The 19443-nt window shown below is 42.5% G+C and overlaps 1 protein-coding gene across 16 annotated transcripts in view; it reads right to left on the bottom strand.

Moving 5' to 3' along the window:
• The window catches only part of nfixa (nuclear factor I/Xa), a 142062-nt gene that overhangs the window by 10899 nt on the left and 111720 nt on the right, over positions 1-19443 (bottom strand). For 5 of the 16 annotated variants that reach the window (XM_077571948.1, XM_077571947.1, XM_077571949.1 and 2 more), the window contains 6 exons: positions 19115-19242; positions 17151-17225; positions 11126-11251; positions 5838-6007; positions 2998-3145; positions 894-982 (listed from right to left, as the gene is read on the bottom strand). In XM_077571948.1, the coding sequence (XP_077428074.1) occupies positions 894-982; positions 2998-3145; positions 5838-6007; positions 11126-11251; positions 17151-17225; positions 19115-19242 (736 nt within the window). The remainder of the gene's footprint in view (positions 1-893; positions 983-2997; positions 3146-5837; positions 6008-11125; positions 11252-17150; positions 17226-19114; positions 19243-19443) is intronic. The other 11 variants (XM_077571955.1, XM_077571953.1, XM_077571952.1 and 8 more) reach the window with 8 other exon arrangements.

Here is a 19443-nt window from a genome sequence, read left to right as displayed (position 1 = left end):
GATACTGTAATTATGACTAAAGTGTAGGTTAGTGATACAGTATCTGCTTTTTCATGCCCAATTTGTTTAACCCTGGAGAACCCAAGAACCCTTTTCTTCTTTGGAAAATTATGAATTATACATTAAATGACTGCTCTAAGTTCACTGAACACCAAAATATATGTTTTTTTTTTTCAATTTTAACCCTTGTTTTTTGAACTAGCTCAGAGTTGCTAATTTATCAAAATATATATATAAAACATACTCCTCGGCATTCTGCAACATGATATGAAATAGATAAACAAAAAAAAAAAAAAAATTACCATCTGATTGTTTGCTGAGAAGATGGTTTTGTTTGGATTGATTTCCAGCTCAACAAAACAACATGTTGCCAGCCATCTTGTCACCACCACTCTGGCTCATGTAAGTGCAATATTCATCCACTAGATGGCCCCATGCAGGGGTCAGAAGTGGCACTCTGGACTTTTGAAGTTAAATTTGTAAAAAAAAATAAAATAAAAAATAAAATAATATGGTCTTTGTTATTTGAGTAGCAGAATTTATAGGGGCCAAATTTGACCCCGTGGGTTCTCCAGGGTTAAAATAAAGAATAACAATCCTGGAGCCAGACTGTTGTCATGCTCATTTGAAATAGTGTGAAAAAGGAAAGCGTTATCCAATTGGGGCCGCCTTTGAATGCAGCCTCTTGATTTGGGTCACAACTAATGATATCCTCACGGCCGTGAATGGCCCGCTTGTCCCTCGGAAAGCCGCGCGGGTGCATTTTTGTTGACACACACACACACACACACACAAGTGTCGCAGTGTGCATGCTTGAAGCGAGCGATGAGGAGACAGAGGCGACAGAGGTGGACGGGTGGGTGTTAGTCGGATGAGGGAGGCTGGCAGGGTACCTGAGTCTGCTGGGGGATATTCAGAAAGTTGTCCCGTGTTCCGATGCCGACAAACCGGTTGGGAGCTGTGGAGCCTGGCGTGGAGTATGCTACAAACAGAGAGAGACAAGTGTGTACATGCTTTGACACAAACACATACACACCGAGCTCACACTAGAGTTTGGCGCTCTCATCATCATCGCTCGAAGAATTTAGTCAGTTTAAGTGCGTGGCAATGGATCGCTGTCAAATGAACTATTGGGAAAAGACAGTAAGGGCCGGTGAGACTGACGCTCGCTTAGTCATACGGGATGATTTGTTCGTGTTGCGGGCAACTTAATTGTTGTTTCCCTTCACTTAGCCATGTAATCTGTGGTTACGCAGGGGATGTCGAGTCTGTAATGAAGAGTGCTAACATGAGGAAGCCATTTCAAATAAGTCACTAATGATCCTCAGCAGCCCCTGGGCCCGTAATCATACAAAACCACTGAGGACCCACTGTCGACATAATAATAGGGCGACCGGCAGAAGAACCGGATTCATCACCGGTGGCGAGTGACGCTCCGTTTACGTTTAGCGGCTTGAAGAGGAGCGGGTGACACCGGGTGCTGATGTCACAGGATCAAATTTAGGGCAGTTGTGTTCACTGGACTCCAGCGTGGCCGAGCGGAAGTGACTTGAGGGAGGTAGTCGGCGGGGGGGGGGGGGGGGGTGCGGATGGCTGGGTGGGGGGTTCACAGTGACAGGGCATGACAGACAGTGAGTGCGGCGTTTAAAAAAAATGGAATGCGTTCAAAACCGCACTTGCAATATCTGAGAATTCGAGGTGGAAGGAAAACCCAAATGTGACAACAGCCACCGGAGTGAGAACCAAAAGGGTGAAAAAGGGGGTGCTATTTATTTATATGGCAATATAAATAAATAATCCAGTGGCGTGTCAATTGGAGAGAGCAGAGAACGGGAGGAAGGTGGGGGGGGGGGGGGAGAGGATGACAGGACAGGAGGAGAGAAAGACAAAACAAAAAACGGATAAGAAGGTGCCCCGGGTGCTCCGTCCGGCGCCCCCTCCTGGAGTGCCTCTCCCATGGCCCGACTCTTTCAGCGCACCTGTGTGAGTGCGACCAAGCAACGCCTCAACACTCTTCTCCCCTTGCTTCCCCATGGTACGACTAAACCTCATCCTTCCTGTTTAGGTCGCTCTCCATACATTGTGAGTTTGATGTTGTTTGTCGTTCTTAATTATTTGTGAGATCTGTGTGAAAGTGACAAGGGGATTGAGTGCGCTAAATTGGGGCACGGTGGTCTTTAGTTTTCTTTTTATGTTGTTTTTTTTGGAGTCCACGCCAACTGCCCTAATTTTGTTCCCCTACAAAGGAAAAAAAAAAGAGAAACAAAGGGGAAAAGAGCTGAGAATATATCAAATAAAGCAAAGAAAGCAAAAAAATTTTTTTTTTTTTTAAAAATGAGAGAAAGGGGTTTATCACGAGGCAGACATGCGGGGCCTTGTGTCGATCAAAAGCTTTTTGGCTACAGAAGCGACGTGCACGGGGGCTATGACCCCCCCCGCCCCCCTTTCCCCGCAAACTACACAACCCAACAAAGCCAATGAGAAAAAAAAGGGGGGGGGTACCACAGTGCCTCTTGCGGCGCAAGCATGAAAAGCAACACTAGAGAGCGAGAGGAGCTCAAATGCAAGACGGTGAAGGGAATGAACGCAAAGACACGAGCAGAGGAAGCGACGCTGAAGCTCAGAGCGAGGGAGAGAGAGAGGAAGGGATACACAAGTGATGGAAAGAGGACCTCTGGTATGGCGAAGGCGTGGCCTCGAATCGTTTTGGACCTTCTACTGTGGTTCCTTCGAATGGTGTAACTCCAGGGGCTGCTGAGAGTTGGAGCCGTTTCCCATCTTAGTGGAAGCGGCTCAAGCCATCAAACTACGTAGTGTGTGTGATTTCATTTGAGATTTTAGGTCCAAATCCAATGACTCCTGTGAGCCAATTGGGGAATAAATTGAAATCAACTAAAAAAAAAACTGACAATTTGGTTTTGGCGTCTATGCTAATTCTGCGGGGAGACTGGGGAGCCGTAAAAGGGGGTGGGTGGGGGGGTAGTGGGAGTGACTTACACGGAGATGCGGGTGAGCTGAGTCCACCGTCGGTGGGCGTGCTGATGGTTTTAGAGTCGGGCATGGGGAGGGGCACGGGGCGTGCCACCGGGGGTGGCGGGGGCAGCAGGAAGGAGCCCGGCATTTTGCTCTGGCCACCTCCATTAGGCTGCAGACGGACCATATAGACAGCGTGAGCAGGACGGGACGCGCCCTACCGCCCCGCCCGACATCAGATAGGGGAGCCAGGCACACCACACCAAAGTGACAACCAACACGCACCCGCTGACCCATAGGTGGCAACAGCGCACACACACGAGGACAAGTACGCACCTTACACACTAGAGCAAGGAGATACACACAAACACACACACACGTAAAACCGAACAGTAAAACGATCAACCAGTCTAGCCAAAAAGAATGGAATACGTAAGAAAAGAAAAAAAGGTGTAGAACATCTTTTCACAAGGAAGGAAGTAGACAAGGTGTTGTCATAGTGCAATGGTCGTTTTCTCAATTAGTGATGTCATCATGTGAGGAGATTGCGGAAGTGTACGTGCACCACATATGGGGTCTGTGGTCAAACCATGAAGGCCAAGTTTACAGTACGGATGTACAGTCCGAGCAACATTATATTATGCATGTATATTAGAGCAGTGGTCCTCAAACTCAATTGGGATCCGTGAGTCAAAACATGGGGATTCCCAGAATAATTTACAATGTGAGGCAAGGCACCATATTAGCAGCTTGGAAGCATATCTCAGGTCAAATGTTTCCAGAAACGGTGAATCACTGCTTTGGTGGGTCCAAAAAAATATCATACAAATTGCTAAGTTGACAAGGCTGACTGCTTTTGAAAAGTAGCTCAGCAGCCTTGTTGTTGTTAGTGAACGCAGTGCACATCAGCAAGCAACGATGGCCAAATACAAGGGGCGGCAAAATTAGTGCGTTCATTTTCAGTTCATTTAAAGTTCCTATAACGCCACCATTTTTTTTAATAACCACCCCTTACTTGGAAAGCCTGAACTGGGGGAAATTCCTGTCGCAACGCATGTCAAAATTCAGCAGTAATAAATGTTATAATAATGCCTAGATTTGTGGAGACCGGAGAAAAGTTGTATTTTACAATTTTTAAAATGTGCAGAATTTCACAAGTGACTTCATGTTAAAGATTAGATAGCTCTTAATTAGAAAAGAAAAATGCACTGAGCCGTCGCCTTACAAATACAATTATGCCATCTAGTGGCAGAAAAATGACCTCAACACAAATCAATATCGCATCTTTTTAATTTTAACTCAATTTTAGAAATTATGACTAAAAGATGCAGCCATATTTCTACCAGTTTAAATTATTTTCCACTTTTATGTTAATAAGAGTATGATGTATGACATATACCAGCTCAGTGGACTAGTGGTAACGTGTCCGCCCTGAGACTGGGGAGGTTGTGGGTTCAATCCCTGGCTGGGTCATACCAAAGACTCAGTGGTACTTTGAAAACTTTGGAAATATTTCATTGTAAATTTGCATTATACATTTAGAACAGATATAAAATTTGTGATTAATCGTGAGTTAACTATTGAAGCCATGCGATTAATTACGATTAAAATTTTTAATCACCTGACACCCCTACTAAATGTATAAAATGAATTTGGTTCACATCCTTTCTGAACAGGTTATGAATATTTTTTATTTTTTGTTATTATTTATAAATTGAAACAAAAAACAAATAATAAATAAATACTTATGGGGCATCTAAGGATGTTCCATAGAAGAACGGTGCTTATGCACTTTATCTTAATCCTGCAGCATGTTTTGTGCAAAAAAAAATAAATAAATACAACGTTCCCTGTAAGAGATTTAGTCTCATTGTTCGGAGTCCAGCTGCCTCACGTAGAATGACAGCTGGAATGCGACTGTAATTTTCCAAGTGTTTCCATGGCCGTTTATGGAGCGCTTCTAAACAAAGTTAAATTTGACCCTCTGTGGGTTTGCTGCTAACTCAGCCTGATCTTTTTTCTCTTGCATGAGCTACATTTACTGCATCCTCCCATGACACAGTGGGGTCACAGCGGCTCTGACCACAACACCAGCCTTGGCATCCGGTTTAAGGACAAGGTCGGTGTTGAAAGAAAAAGTAGGACTTTTTCATTCTTTTATCTCGTCATATGTATTTTTTGCTGCAGCTGGATTTTTACTTTTTATTTTTTGTGTGTGGAGGGGACGGGACTTGTAAAAAAAAACGATGTTGTCAAAACAAACATCATACATTGACCTGCAATAATGACTGATTACATAATAATAATAATAATATGCAGTAGTAGTAGTTTGCTACAGCTTGTTATATTACCTTGGTTGGCTAACAACCAATTACTTGATTGTCCTCTTTTGAAATATTTTTAATGGGATGAGTGAATAGTTTGTGGAGGCCTGTGCAGTTGTAGCGCAACATTCCACAGCTGACGCCATGTTGTCCTCTTTTCGACAGCAAAGTCGCATCATCAGCGCCTCTGCTGGTTGCAGCCAAGCAGTGCACTCCTTGTATGCCCTCAATTTTCCAAGATAAATGCTGTTTTTTTTTTTTTGGAAACTTCCAGTTTGACACCCATTTTCACATCTTTCCGTTCCGAAACGCTGTTGTCACATAATGTTAGAATGATATATTTTCTTTAAAAAAAAATTTGTCCTACCATAACGTTGTGTAACGCATTTGTCATAACTGATGAGAAAATGAATGTTCGACTCCAACCCAACTCAAAAGAGAACTCTTATGATATATCATTGAAGCCCCTCCCCCTCAGCATGACCCCATCCGTCTTCTTGCTTATACCCGTCATGAATCCCATCCCCGCCCATCACTTACCTGCGCGCTCGGCTGTCCTGTGCCGTCGGTGCACACAAACTGCACAAACTCCTTAAGCGGGTCCTGGTGGTGGTGGTAGCGTATGGTGGGGTGGGTGAAATAAGGGCTGGACTGCTGGATGATTGAGGAAGAGGGGAAGTGCAGGGCCGAGGCTGAGGCACGGGGGCTCCCTGCGGAGATGACCAGGAAGCGGACAGGAACAGGAAGGAAAATCAGCAAACGCTGGGTTAAACTGCAATCGGATATTCTATTGTTTTCAGCAGAGATAATAAACATACAGTGCAACGCACAGAACGACATACAGTGTATTCCATGCTAACCTATAATAAGACATATGCTCAAACTAAGCTGCGGCCATTATGTATAATTTTGCCGCTCAGGCCTATAATTGTCCTGACACAGAAAATAGCTGTGACGTTCTCCTGTGGTAGGCTATTGTGCAACATCTGGCCCCGTTCACTTGATACATCAGCCAACTAAGAAAACACACTTTCCTCAGTCACTGTACGTTTGTATATTTTTACACCTGCCGCTGCCTCACAAAACCGCTGAGGTAGGAAAGAGCCACATACAAACACACACTGTGATTGTTCCACTTTTTGATTGGTTGTCAGTGAGGTGTAATCAATCAGCGGCGTAGCCCGGCCGTGGGTGGGGTTCTCCTCCGTAGCTTGGAGCTTGTCAGAGGATCTCCCCTCCGATTCCCAAATGGCCACAAAACACCTCCTGGAGACATTCGTCAACCAGCCAGCCAGCCAGCCACGCGCACGCACATGCGCACGTAGACGCACACTAGCCTCCGCTGTCTGTCTGGTCGGCTACCATTCGATGGCGTTTGCAATTTGGCACGGCGAACAAGAGAGACAAGCTGCTAGGTGAGGGGAGCCTGGCGAACAAGCATCTGCGATTGTGTCTGTCACCTACTGTCTCTTGTGTGTCGCAACTCACAAAAGGCGACAGGCAAGTTGGTCAAACTTTCTGCCTTTGTCTGTTTTTTTTTTTTCAGTGGTGGGAAGAAACAAAGGACACACACTCTGTGACTGTAGTTAAGTCGATTTTTTTTAGGTGCTTATAATTTTATTGAGTATTTATTTTTCTGGATATAAATAACTTCTACTACTTACTTTGTATATAATATAGGCTTGTTTCCTTTTTCAAGCTCTGTGGATGACGACCCAATGTAAAAAAAAATCTCAAGTGATTGTACAGTAACCGCCCCTACCCCGAGATTGTACCGATTTTTATTAATAGTTAATCATTTGGTTTAACTACATTGTGTGTAAATCCACCACCGACCACTGGATGGCGGCAAACGTATTTAGTCTGAGATGGTGTGAATTGAAAGAAGAATAAAATAGGAAGTATTTCAGCACAGCCTAGTTTTTGTTGAAAATTACTAAATGTCACCTTCGATAATCCTGCTTTTGACTACTGTAGGCCCATTTCATGTCTTTGGCCATAATTATTGATGTATAATGTGAATTACAAATTTGTTAGTTTGGAAAAATCCCCCAGTATTGTTTACTGTAAGTGTGTTTGTAAAAGCGTGTTTAAAGACCTTAAAAAAAAAAAGTGTTGTAAATACTATAAAAAAAATTGCCTAGAGAGTATTTCTATATGTGGATTCATTCATTTATTTTTTAACAGTTAATTCTATTTGGTTTTTAACTGCATTGTGTGTAAATCCACTCCCGACCACTGGATGGCGGCATACTTATTTAGTGTGAGATGGTGTGAATTGAAAGAAGAATAAAACAGGAAGTATTTCAGCACAGCCTAGTTTTTGTTGAAAATTACTAAATGTCACCTTCGATAATCCTGCTTTTGACTACTGTAGGCCACTTTCATGCCTTTGGCCATGATTATTGATGTATAATGTGAATTACAAATTTGTTAGTTTGGAAAAATCCCCCAGTATTGTTTACTGTAAGTGTGTTTGTAAAAGCGTGTTTAAAGACCTTAGAAAAAAAAAGTGTTGTAAATACTATAAAAAAATTGCCTAGAGAGTATTTCTATATGTGGATTCATTCATTTATTTTTTTAACAGTTAATTCTATTTGGTTTTTAACTGCATTGTGTGTAAATCCACTCCCGACCACTGGATGGCGGCATACTTATTTAGTGTGAGATGGTGTGAATTGAAAGAAGAATGAAACAGGAAGTATTTTAGCACAGCCTAGTTTTGGTTGAAAATGACTAAATGTCATCTGCTTTAATTCTGCTTTTGACAAATGAATGTCTATTTCAAGTCTTTGGGCATGATTATTGATGTATAATGTGAAATTATAAATATGTTAGTTTACTTTATGTGTTTGTCAAAGCATGTTTAAAGGCCTTAAAAATTGTCGTAAATGCCATGAAAATTTGCCTAGTGAGTATTTCTATACGTGGATTAAATTTATTGCAACCGCTGCAATGGAGGGGGAATTACTGTAGATGGCAGTATACATGCACTATGAAAAAGATGGTAGCTTATGTGATGAAAATCCTGTTAGGAGGCTCACTGAATAATAATATTGTGGACTATAATCGTAAAATAAGCACACAAGCCAACTTGAAGTCATTGGTGGGGACATAATGTGACTGCCGACTGGTTGCCCAATTAAGTTACTTGGCAGCTCTAGTTCTTATACAGTGGGGGAGGGGGCGACTCATGCCTGAGGCACAAGAGCATCACTGGGCGCTCTTTTAGCCCCCCAAAATAAGGAAACAAGAAATGGTGAAAAACAGTTTAATGCTATATCGCCACAATTTAGTAGCAAATGGTTTAAAGTCTTAGCATGTTTTCAACTATTATCTTCATGTATGTTAAATGTATTTAAGGACAAACTTTTTTACATATGTATCTGCATTTCTACTTAAGTACAGAGTGTGAGTACTTTGGCCACCTCTGTTTTTCCCATGCTTGAGTTAACACAGGGCTTAAATTTGGGGTTCTCAACGTACATGCGTTGGTTGCGTGTGCGTAACGGCAGCCACAATGGCGGTCTCTCCAGACGAGCGTAATCAGACAGCAGTCTGCCTGGCATCTCTCCATGTGCGTCCAGCGCCAACAACGGGACATAAACAATCCAGCACTTAGCTGTGAACGCTCTCACACTAGAGCTACACAAGAGGAGCGAACGGTTTGGACGCGTCCAAGGTGGGCCATGGTTACGAGAAGCATCTCTCTGTGCATTCACATCTTTCTTTTCACTCCACTCGCCTGTCTTCCTCCAGGCACTTTATAGAAGCGAGGCCTCTGAGGGACATTCCATTTGGACTGCAGCCATTGTAGCGCAGACAAGAGTGTAAATTTACACACGCACACGCGTGTGTGTGTCTGCAAACCAACGCGAGCTCAAAACACTGCCTCATTACAGCCTCTCTATTACGCCAAAAGCACTCAGCTAACAGTCCAGATACACAGTTGCTTCAACTCATTTGGAAGTCAATTAAAATGCAGTGTTTAATTTCTTGGACTCTTGAGCAAAACACGCTCTGTGGTTGGAGGCACGTCCTTGAGTATATATTCTAAATATACCTTCGGGAGAGCTGAAAGTAAAATTCAATACGCTTCAACACGAGGGCATTGAGTGCAAATGACCTTTACATGGTAGGTGCGGTTTGGCCGCCGACCAAGCCGTTCCCTTTGAGAGTCAAATGGAATGAGAGCGGAGGACGTATTTATGCCTTTGAAAAGTGAGCCCGCCAGCCTTCGGGGACTTGTTGGCAAAGTTCACATCGGAGGGACGTTGGGAATTCTCAGAGCGGAGATGGAGAAACCTTGTAGGATACGCTATTGGAGCAAAATGCTCCGAGGACAATTTGCCCTTTGTGCCTCAATCAAAAGACGTCACTGGAAACACACTAAAGGAATCTGTGCCGTTCCGTGAACATATGCTCTCATTAAAACTAGAAACAAGGACAAAACTGAACATGCTTAGTGGAAAAAGAGAGGCGACTTTAAATCGCATTTGAGTATTTTTCTCTCCAAATGAGTTCCATGTACCCGTGCTGTACGTAAGTCTTAGCTAGTGCGCCATTAGTTTTTATTTTTATTTTTTATTATCATGTCAAAAATAGTCATGGCATGGTAAAAGCATGTGTTATAGAACTAGGGCTGAACGATAATTCTTATTATTATTTTTTTTTAATCTAATTGCAATTTTTACCCCCTCAAAATTTCGATTTTTACTATTTTTAAAAGGTTGCCCCCCCCCAAAAAAAACAAAAAAAAACAAGCCATAAATTAATCAGTAATACAATCAACTATCACATTTATTATACATAAATGTTTTGGATCTTATTAGTTGGCTTACACTAAACTAATGGCTAATGAACTTCAAATTAATATTAAAGACAGGTTGTTATACTTATACTAAAATTTGAGTTGTTAACGTGCTATGACGTATGACATGCGCCGAATTACTGTTCAATGCGGGAGGAGTGGAGGGGCGTGATACTTAACCTGACGACCCGCCAGGCTTCTAAAGCACTGTGGGGAACCCTAATATATATATATATATATAAATGGCTTTCTACTACATTGCAATGCCAATTTGAATTTGATTATTGTTCAGCCCTAACTAGAACACACAATGAGCACAATTACACCAAATTGACAAAAAACTATTTCCACAGAACTTTGTAGAATGGGCGGTGAGGCGGCTCTGAATAAAGTTGCAGATGCAGGAATTTATTCACCATTTCACATCATTATTTTATCAATGGACTTTTATCCAATACAAATCTGTTCATCATCTTCGGTGAACTGTGAACTAACGAATGTTTGTTAGCAGAGGTCAGCTCTCTATTGTGTGGCATTGTAGTTCTAGTCATTGTTGCAGTGCTAATCTGTGGCCTTAGGCCCAGTACTGTGCACACATCATATTCATTGTATGAGAATATAAAAACTCATGTGCCATACAGACCACTAACTCATAATCCAAACATGGAATTCAATGATAACTGGATTAATAAGCACGGAGGCAAAGGCATGGATGCAGCAATGGTACCATGCAACGACAGTATTAAAACAAACAAGCACAACGGTGATGTTAAAAAACAAATGTATGGATAAAGATAGACTGAAAGAGAGAGAGAGAGAAAAACTTAGGGCAGCCATGATGGTATAGCAGTAACATTGAACATGTGAAACTCAGCAGTTGCAACTGCGGGATTGGAACATTTTTGATGGAATTCCTTTGCTTTTGGGCTACAATTCTCCCTTTCCTTCTCTCTCTTTTTCAGACTGGAATATGAGGGGGGCCGGGGGGGTTCTCGGCTTGGTGGCAGGGCTCTCTCACCTGGTTTCACTCCTGCCAGCATGGGCAGCGGGTGGTGTGTGAACGCCATGCGGGGGGACCTCTGGGAAGACAGGGCGTTGAAATCAAACTTCCCCGGCTTCTTAAGTGAACCAGGCGAGGACAGTCCTGGTAAAAAAAAAAATAAAAAAAAATGGGATCAACAAAAAAAAAGTGGGGAGGAGAGTGGGGAAAAGAGAGGTGGTTTTAATCAACAATTTTCTTTTTTTTTTGTTTTTTTTACTATGCCACATTATTTTTATTCTAAATAAAAGGGGACTTAATTTGGGGTGGTGGATGTTTGTAATTCACTCCCATTTATTTCAAAGAGCCAATCAATAGAACTCAATTCTGCACGATTGCCTCATTCACAAATAAATGGAAAAAAAAGATCAGAGTTCCTGCTGCTGCAATAACTCATTTGGATAGAGGATTCCCAGCTCCCAACTTTGAAGTAATGGGCCGGGCAGTATTTTACAAGCATGTCTTCAAAAGGAAAAAAAAAAATGGGGGGAAAATAACTGAAGCCAATATCAAACTAGCCTTGGTTTGAGAGCCAAGGCACATCTGTAGCAATAATAACCTCTAACTGTGCCACTGTATGTTTTCTCTGTCTCCTTTCTCTTTCTTTGGCGTTTTCTCTGTCTTTTTCAGGTGCCAGCGCCAAACGCGGCCACCGTCACAGCCGCAGCCAGCGAGTTGCGGTTTTGGCCGCTGCCAGGCCCACAGGCTGGCTGCACGAGAAGAGGGCTTCATTCAGAAATAGCACAAACTGTACAGTATGGACGCGGCAGCTGCTGAGTGCGAAAGACAAGCAGACGGACAGAGGAGACGGCGGGAGGCGACAAGCACGTGGGAGACATGAAAATATGCGAGGGAGCGAAAGCCAGTGAGAGGGCAAAGCAGAACCTGTGAGAAATGCAGCAGTGTTTTTGTTTTTCCATGCGTTGCTCTGACGACATGTATGAAATCGGGATGTCATAACATGTTTGCGTATGCTTATTATCTGCCGCGCGCACATGTAGCAGCATAAGAACAGAGCAAAAAAAAACCAAAAAGTATTGTAGGGTTTCTTCTAATCTTCCTGACGACTGAGTGATATGATAACGTTTTGTCTTGAAAACTTTTTTCAGGCTCTGGTTTTGTCGTCTATTTTTGTGGCTGCTCCGCATCAAACGGGGCATTAAATACGATTCCTCCTCCAGCTGGAGACGTGTGAAAGTGGATGGTAAGCGTGGGGGCGTGCAAAAACCTTCCCTCCTGGTGTGAAAGAGTTAAATCTCGAGCAGGTGGGAGTGAATATGTGTGAACCATTTATGTCTTCGGCAGACGTATATTTCTTTTTCTTACCCCCCTCCCCCCCCCCCCTCCCTAACTGTAGCAGGACTATGTGGGAGTATTGTGCTGTCAGATACATTCCAAGCATGAAGACCAATCTCGGACCCTGCTTCTGACACCAACAGTTGGTAGTGATTTCTATGTGTAAAGAAAATTTAAAAAAAAAAGCCCGGGAATGACTGAGATTTGAAAAGAACATTTTGCAGTATTACAGCAGAAATTTCAATGAAGTTGACGACCAGAAAGAGCGAAAACAACATTGGATCCTGCTTCTGACACCAACACGTGGTACAGTAAACCTTCGCTGTCAGGCGTGCTCTGAGCTTTGCCGTGAATAACCCCAAAAAAATGAGGAACTGATGAACACTCAAATAAAAAATATATAACATTCACACCGAGCCATTTTCACTGAAGCAATCCCCTTTGGCTGTTTTACTGGATTCTGAGTGATTTTGCAAAGCCCACAGAATATTGTGTTCTATTGCTATAAAAACATGGAACCTACCAAAAGAAAGATTAGAGTCTCTTCTTTCATCGGGGGAAAAAAGTATATTTTTATCTGTTTCCATTTCACAGCAATTAGCATTAGAATATAGCTAAGTTTCATCATTATTCACAAATCTATTTAGAAATGTGAGTAAAAGAGATTTTTTTTTAAACATGGCCCTGGTTGATCTCTTAAACTCTGCTGCCACCTGCAGGCCGTTTTTATAATAACTAATAATAATATCATAACATATTATAAAATTTTGGGAGCAATAATTTCAAATTCATTTTACACCATTCCCCTTATAAACGAATCAATTACATGTTATTTTATAATTAAAAAAAAAAAAAAAAGCATTTTATGTGAAGGCACCACTGTACTTCCCTGACATTAATTCCTGGTCAGAAAGGGCTTTGGCGGCTTCTTAATTTTAGAAAGAGCACGAAAACTACAAATACAGTGGTAATACTTTTTCTAAGTTTATAGCTCTAAACTCTCCAGAGTTAAATCGACACTTTTAAAGCAGGTAGATATTTAACACTAGCAGAGTTAAATTAGCACTACGGTAGTGATAAACAAGAACAAAAGGAGGAGGAGGAGGAGGAAAATTGCAGTGACGCGTCCCTCTCAAAGTGGAGGAGTGTGGCTGCGAAAGCGGAGTTAATCTAACACTCTGTAGAGTTAATCTAACACTAAGTGATCAACTCTGTGAAAAAACACTAACTCTGGGACACAACTATGAACATTTTAAAATGACAATTTTGGAGTGACCCTAAAATTTTAACACTACAATATTTGCTGTGTTAGTGATTTAGTGTAGTGAGTGACATTTGAAACGTTAGCAATATGCACTCCGTACGTATGTCAATGACGACTTGACTAGTGATTATTTTGACACATTCCTAATGGTGGGAAAAAAAAAAAGGGAACGTGAGATTTGAAAGAATGTTTAGCAGCATGTTTGCGCTTAGCGTTGAATGAAGCTGACGAGCAGAAATCATCATAAGGAAGATGGGGAATCCGCTGACGACAGACATCTGGGCCCTTAAAACGCCAACCAAACCATCAGGAGGATGTAAAAGAAAATGTCTCAGCACTTCAGAGACGAAGCCGTCTGCCAATCTGGTTCACATGTGCGCTTGTGCCACAACTGCACTCTTTCTCTCCTGGCAAGCTTCGGCGTTCCACTGGCACCCAATCAAGCGCTCCCCTGATGACCCTTCTGTCTCTTTGCACTAACAGGCCTGCCACCAGATGCGCCTCTGAAGCACTCAGATACACTCACGTACGAACACACAATTTGGAGGGGGGGGTGAAAATGACACTTGATTGGAACAAGTCGGGACTCCAGCCACGCATCTCGGCCCTGACATTTCACTGAAGCAGCGAGGGAAGCCCACCCGGTGTTTGATTTATTTAACAATCATTTGGAGCTAATATGAAATCATGGTTGTTTTGCCTGCCTTACACCCCCCCTCACCCCCCCCCCCTTCCCCTCCATGAGCCCATGTGGAGCAGATGTCTCCGGCATCCTCACGGATCCCAAGGCTATACACACAGTCATTCACCATCTGGGACCGTGCTTCAGCTGTGCGGGTGCGTGTCTGTGCGTGGAAATCTATGGTGTGTATCTGAATGTGACAGCGGACGAATGCGCCTGACGGATTTGTGTGCTGCGTTGGTTATTCGGAGAGGAAGGAAACTGCCGCAAGTGGATGCGCACCGAGGGACACCTGTCTGTGTGTGGTGGTTTGGTTTTTTTAGTCTCCTATGTGAGCACATGGTGTGTGTGTGAATGTGTTTACATACCCCCCACCTGGACAAGAATTCCCAGATGAGATATCGTTTGGCAGGTGGGATCCTTCGGAAAATCGGATACACCCTGTACCAAAATCGTCTAGATTGATCCTCCCTTTGTGTATCACAAACTCAATCTTTCCTTTTTGTCTTCTTTTTTTTATGAGTGGTGAGCGATTATGTCCAGCAAGGCTATTTCTTTAGTAAAATGGTATGAATTCATTCCTAATAGTTTGTTCTTCTCATTTCATATCATTTCTCTTGGCTGCACTGCAGATGTCATATTTTTTTGTCCAATCAGATTTCATCCACTTTCTGCTGCCATGTTGATCTAATCTACCACCGGTCCTTTATGTAGAATCAATAGGGCTGGCCCATGTAACGTAAATTATATTAGCAGTGGGAATGTTCCTTTAACCAATTAGATTTCAAATTCGTCCTCACGAGGCCAACAAGTTGACTCTCAATGAAGTCAGTATTTTTATGTCTTCTGATTAGCTAAACTTGTTGACAGCCAACTTTCCCGACCAAAACTCATATGGAGTTAGCCCGCTGTCTTTTATAAAGCACAAATCGGGCTACTGTTAAAGGCATGGAAAAATGCTGCTTGTTACTCAGTTGAAAAGTTTGCAATTCATCCACGTGGATTTATTAAATTACACAAGGATTACTGATGTTATTTGGTGTTCCACAGGGCTCAAATTTAGGGCCCTGCAATTTTTTGTTTTAACTGTCTTAGTTTTTCTATGGCTGATTTTGACTTTATATACAGCACTTTGTATGCAGCTATGACTGTTTTAACTAATGTGCTCCCAAAAACGTATAAATACGTTCTATTTCAAATATTACCATGCTACAAAAGACGTATCGATTTTTTTTTTGAACGCTAGAGCATACAAAAGGCTTTGATGCAGCCTCTGAACTGAAGAGAATGGTTGAAGCAATGGTAGTTAAAACAAAAATGGCCAGCAGGTGGCAGTAGAGTGTAAGAGATCAACCAGGGCCATGTTGAAACACGCTCTTTCCTCTTCTTGGTATTCACACATTTGTGAATAATGATGAAAGCTATATTCTAATGCTAAGTGCTGCAAAACGGAAACTGATAGAAATATACTTTTTTTTCCTGGTGAAAGAAGAGACTCTAATCTTTCTTTTAGTAGGTTCAAATTATAATATTCTGTGGGCCTTGCAAAATCTGTCAAAATCCAGTAAAACAGCCAGGAGCGAAGGGGGTTGCTTCAGTGAAAATGGCTGGGAGTGAATGAGTTTAAGTGCTTTTTTTTTTTTAAGTTGAGTTAATAATAACCAATAATGTGTTAATGTTAAAATGTAGCATTTTCTTTTTAAATTCAATCAATACGGTGCCATATCACAGTAAGCGGTTTTCATATCTCAATTCTGCAGACTCATTAGGAGGTACACAAGCCAGCCTGCTGCACTATACAGACCAGGAGGCGATACACAGACAAGGGAGAAACAGACCATAGCGAGCGAGAAGTCGGAAATTGATGGGAGGTGATGCTCTGGAGCGCCAAGACATGCAGCAAGCGCTGCCGCGGCCCCCGCTGAGCAGCAGCCTCTTAATTACATCTACAGCTAAGTGGAGCAGCAGCATCGGAGCAGCCGCTGAGGCTCCAGTGATAAACCGAACCATCGCTTTTGGCTACGTCCCTCCCCAGAGTCCTTCCTGCTGTACACAGTTTCAATTAGACAGAAGGGAGACTGCGATGGAGGGCGGAAGCGAGTGCAAGGAAGCAGGAGGAAGGCTTTTACACCTCTGATCCGCAGACGGTAAGCGTCTTAATGAGGGATTTCAAGCCAGGGGAGGGACGGCGAGACAGAGAGGTGAAGGCAAGGCGGGCACCTGAACACCTGCCGGGGCGGGGAGCAAGGGTAAGCATGGGCGTTTCGACGCGTGAACGTCTGCCTATGGAGAGGGTGTAAAGTGGGCGAGCGGCGGACGGGGCATCTGTGCAGGCACACATTAGGCACGGGTGTGTGCGCGAAGACGCGGAACCTGTGGAAGTCTCTTTATACATGCCTGAGTCACGCGCCATGTTCAAGCCTATGCATGTGTGTGTGTGTGTTTTATGCATGGTGACATCTGTTGGTTAAAATGACACCGGGAGAGCAGGCAGGACTTTGGAGAGAAAGCCAGGGAATTTAAGTGAGCTGTGCATGTGTGACAAAGAATGTAAAACTTTAAGCGGATAATCCTGGGAAATCCTGCCAGTTAACCACAGAGAAAATGGGAGGAAAAAAAAAATACATCATCAGCAAGATATCATTCTAATATCCATCATTTGAAATTTCCCTTACATACAAACAAACATACAAGATAATACACAGAGCAATGAGTGTGCTAGTAAATATCAAATATGTAAGTGTAATCAATGTTGTTCTAACCATGGTAAGGAAACTGCACGCCTTCGTTTTCATGTTTTATCTTCCTCTCCTGCACACTGGCCAAATGGTGCTGCACTGAAAGTGGAGAAGGGTATTGTTAACAATGAGATAGGGAAGAAAGAGAGAGAGAGAGAGAGTGAGACAGCAGATGAGGGGGGGCTAAGAGTGAGCAGGGCTTGTGATCATGAACATGTACTTATGTCATTAGAAGTTATCAAGAGGAGTAGCAGCTTTACCGGATTGTTGGGTGAGTTGGGGTGGAACTAATCAGTAGGGTGATGTAAAAAGCACATCACAGAACTGGTCTTGGTTACAAAAACAAAACAAAACATGGGAAACATTAATATACAGTCTTCAATAAGGCCTTTATTATTCAAAGTTATTTCTGAATTCATGAGGAGATCTAGATGTGAAGAAAAGGCTACTCTCCCTGTTCATTTTGTTCACCAGCAAACATATGCCGTAATTTACGGACTATAAGCCGCGCTAGCTAAATTTGGGGAATACTCGAGATTGTTACATGAATAAGCAGAGGTGGCAAATCCAGGTCCAGAAAGTAAAGACCCTGCCACAGTTTGGGTTTTAGCCCCTGATGCTAGCTCCCTAGCTAGCTCCCTAGCAGGTAAACGAGCACCACGGGAGCTAGCTAGCTAGCACCTGAGGCTAAAGCCAAACTGTGGCAGGTTTTTGACTTTCTGGACCTGGATTTGCCACCTGAGTGTATAAGCTGCACCCGACTGTTACCGTACCAGTATATAAGGGTTCCCGCGAGAGAGATGACTGTTTGGGAACGCAAAGCGTCCAATTTATTAACATCTTAGTAGCATTTGTGACGTGCACATAATACAGTGCACGTCCTGCAGGACAGAAGAAAACTTGCAGTGTTTGGGTGCAAACTGTTTTGCTCTCGTTCTGTCTCTCCTACTGTATTTAGGCTCACTTGATTTTTCTTTTTTTCTGCCTGGCGCTCTTGCGTTTCTTTTATAGTGCGCCCCCTTGTGGCCTGGTGGATAAGCCGCACCGTTGTATTAGCCGGAGGGTCGAATGCAAGTGAAAAAAGTAGCGCCTTATAGTCCAGAAATTACGGTACCTCTGTCTTGAATTAAAATAAATAAATATAATGATCATATTTTATTTTTCAATAAAGGAGGGTTCGGTGAAGGTACATAGGAAAGTGGTGGGATTTAGTACCTTCAACCCCCAAGGTTAAGAAGTACTGTTTTTTGGTTTACATTATATACATTTAAGTTTGTACTTTTGAGAAAATATGTTAAATTTACTAGCTTCAAGAAGGCTTTCTTGAGAGTAACTATAATATTGACATTGTGATTTTTAGTCAGTTTTGGATTATGTCATAAACATTTTTAAAATCAAGCATTCTAATCAAATAATCCGTCGGTTAAGTAACTGGAAAAAAACATTTGTAGGTTTTTAAACAGTAATCTGCAGGCATTATTTTTGTCAAGTTGGAGTTACTATCCTCACATTCTGTTGAATTATTTTATAGAATTGTTACATTGAAAGCGTCTGTCATTCATTTTGTGGTGTTTATTTTATTTGTGTTGATCAGGGGCAAATATAAAACGTTTTTACTTCTTTCTGTTCCCTTTCATTTCTTTTATTTTAAAGAGTGACATACATTTTTAAATTGAATTGAAAATTGAGTGTGTATGGCTTAAAAATATCGGACCGGTAAGTAATGTGTGGTATTCGGTGAGTACTCAGGAGTGAATATTCGTAAAGAAATCGGAAAAATATGTTTCTTTTTTTTTGTCTTGCACACTGGTTAGGAGTGGAGGGTGTACTTTATATCCTCAAAGTCAAAGTGTTAGATAGAGGGATCTATTAGTAGTGCTCTGGCAATGGTGGGTGGAGTGGGCTGGGCGATGTAGGGGTATAGTGAGGAAAACTGGGGATGCTTCGCTTCGTGGGAGAGGGACGTGTGAGGTGTGTGGAGGGGGTACCTGCATCCATGTCATTGGGCCACGCGCTGGATTGGGATGAGCTGGCAGCGGGCGAGCGTCCGGGATAGAAAACATCATCTGTAGGGCTCTCCATCTCACTGTCGTCTAACGACTTCCTCTTGGTGGAGCTGGTGAAAGATAAATACGGTACTGATGTGAACGTTCTGATGGAGGCCCTAACAAATGTTGAATCACAAATGCCGAAGCACGTGGTATGAAAAGTACACATGACTAAATAGAAGAAACAGTTTGAAAGATGGATTATCTTTCTGGATGAGTGTGTTTGTGTTTTTTTTTTTGGTTTGTGTGCAATGCGCCGTTAGTTGTGT

This window comes from Vanacampus margaritifer, chromosome 7 (assembly GCF_051991255.1).
Source record: "Vanacampus margaritifer isolate UIUO_Vmar chromosome 7, RoL_Vmar_1.0, whole genome shotgun sequence".
Classification (NCBI taxonomy): domain Eukaryota; kingdom Metazoa; phylum Chordata; class Actinopteri; order Syngnathiformes; family Syngnathidae; genus Vanacampus; species Vanacampus margaritifer.
The sequence above is the reverse complement of the archived record's forward strand: the minus strand, read 5'-3'. Positions and strand labels throughout refer to the sequence as shown.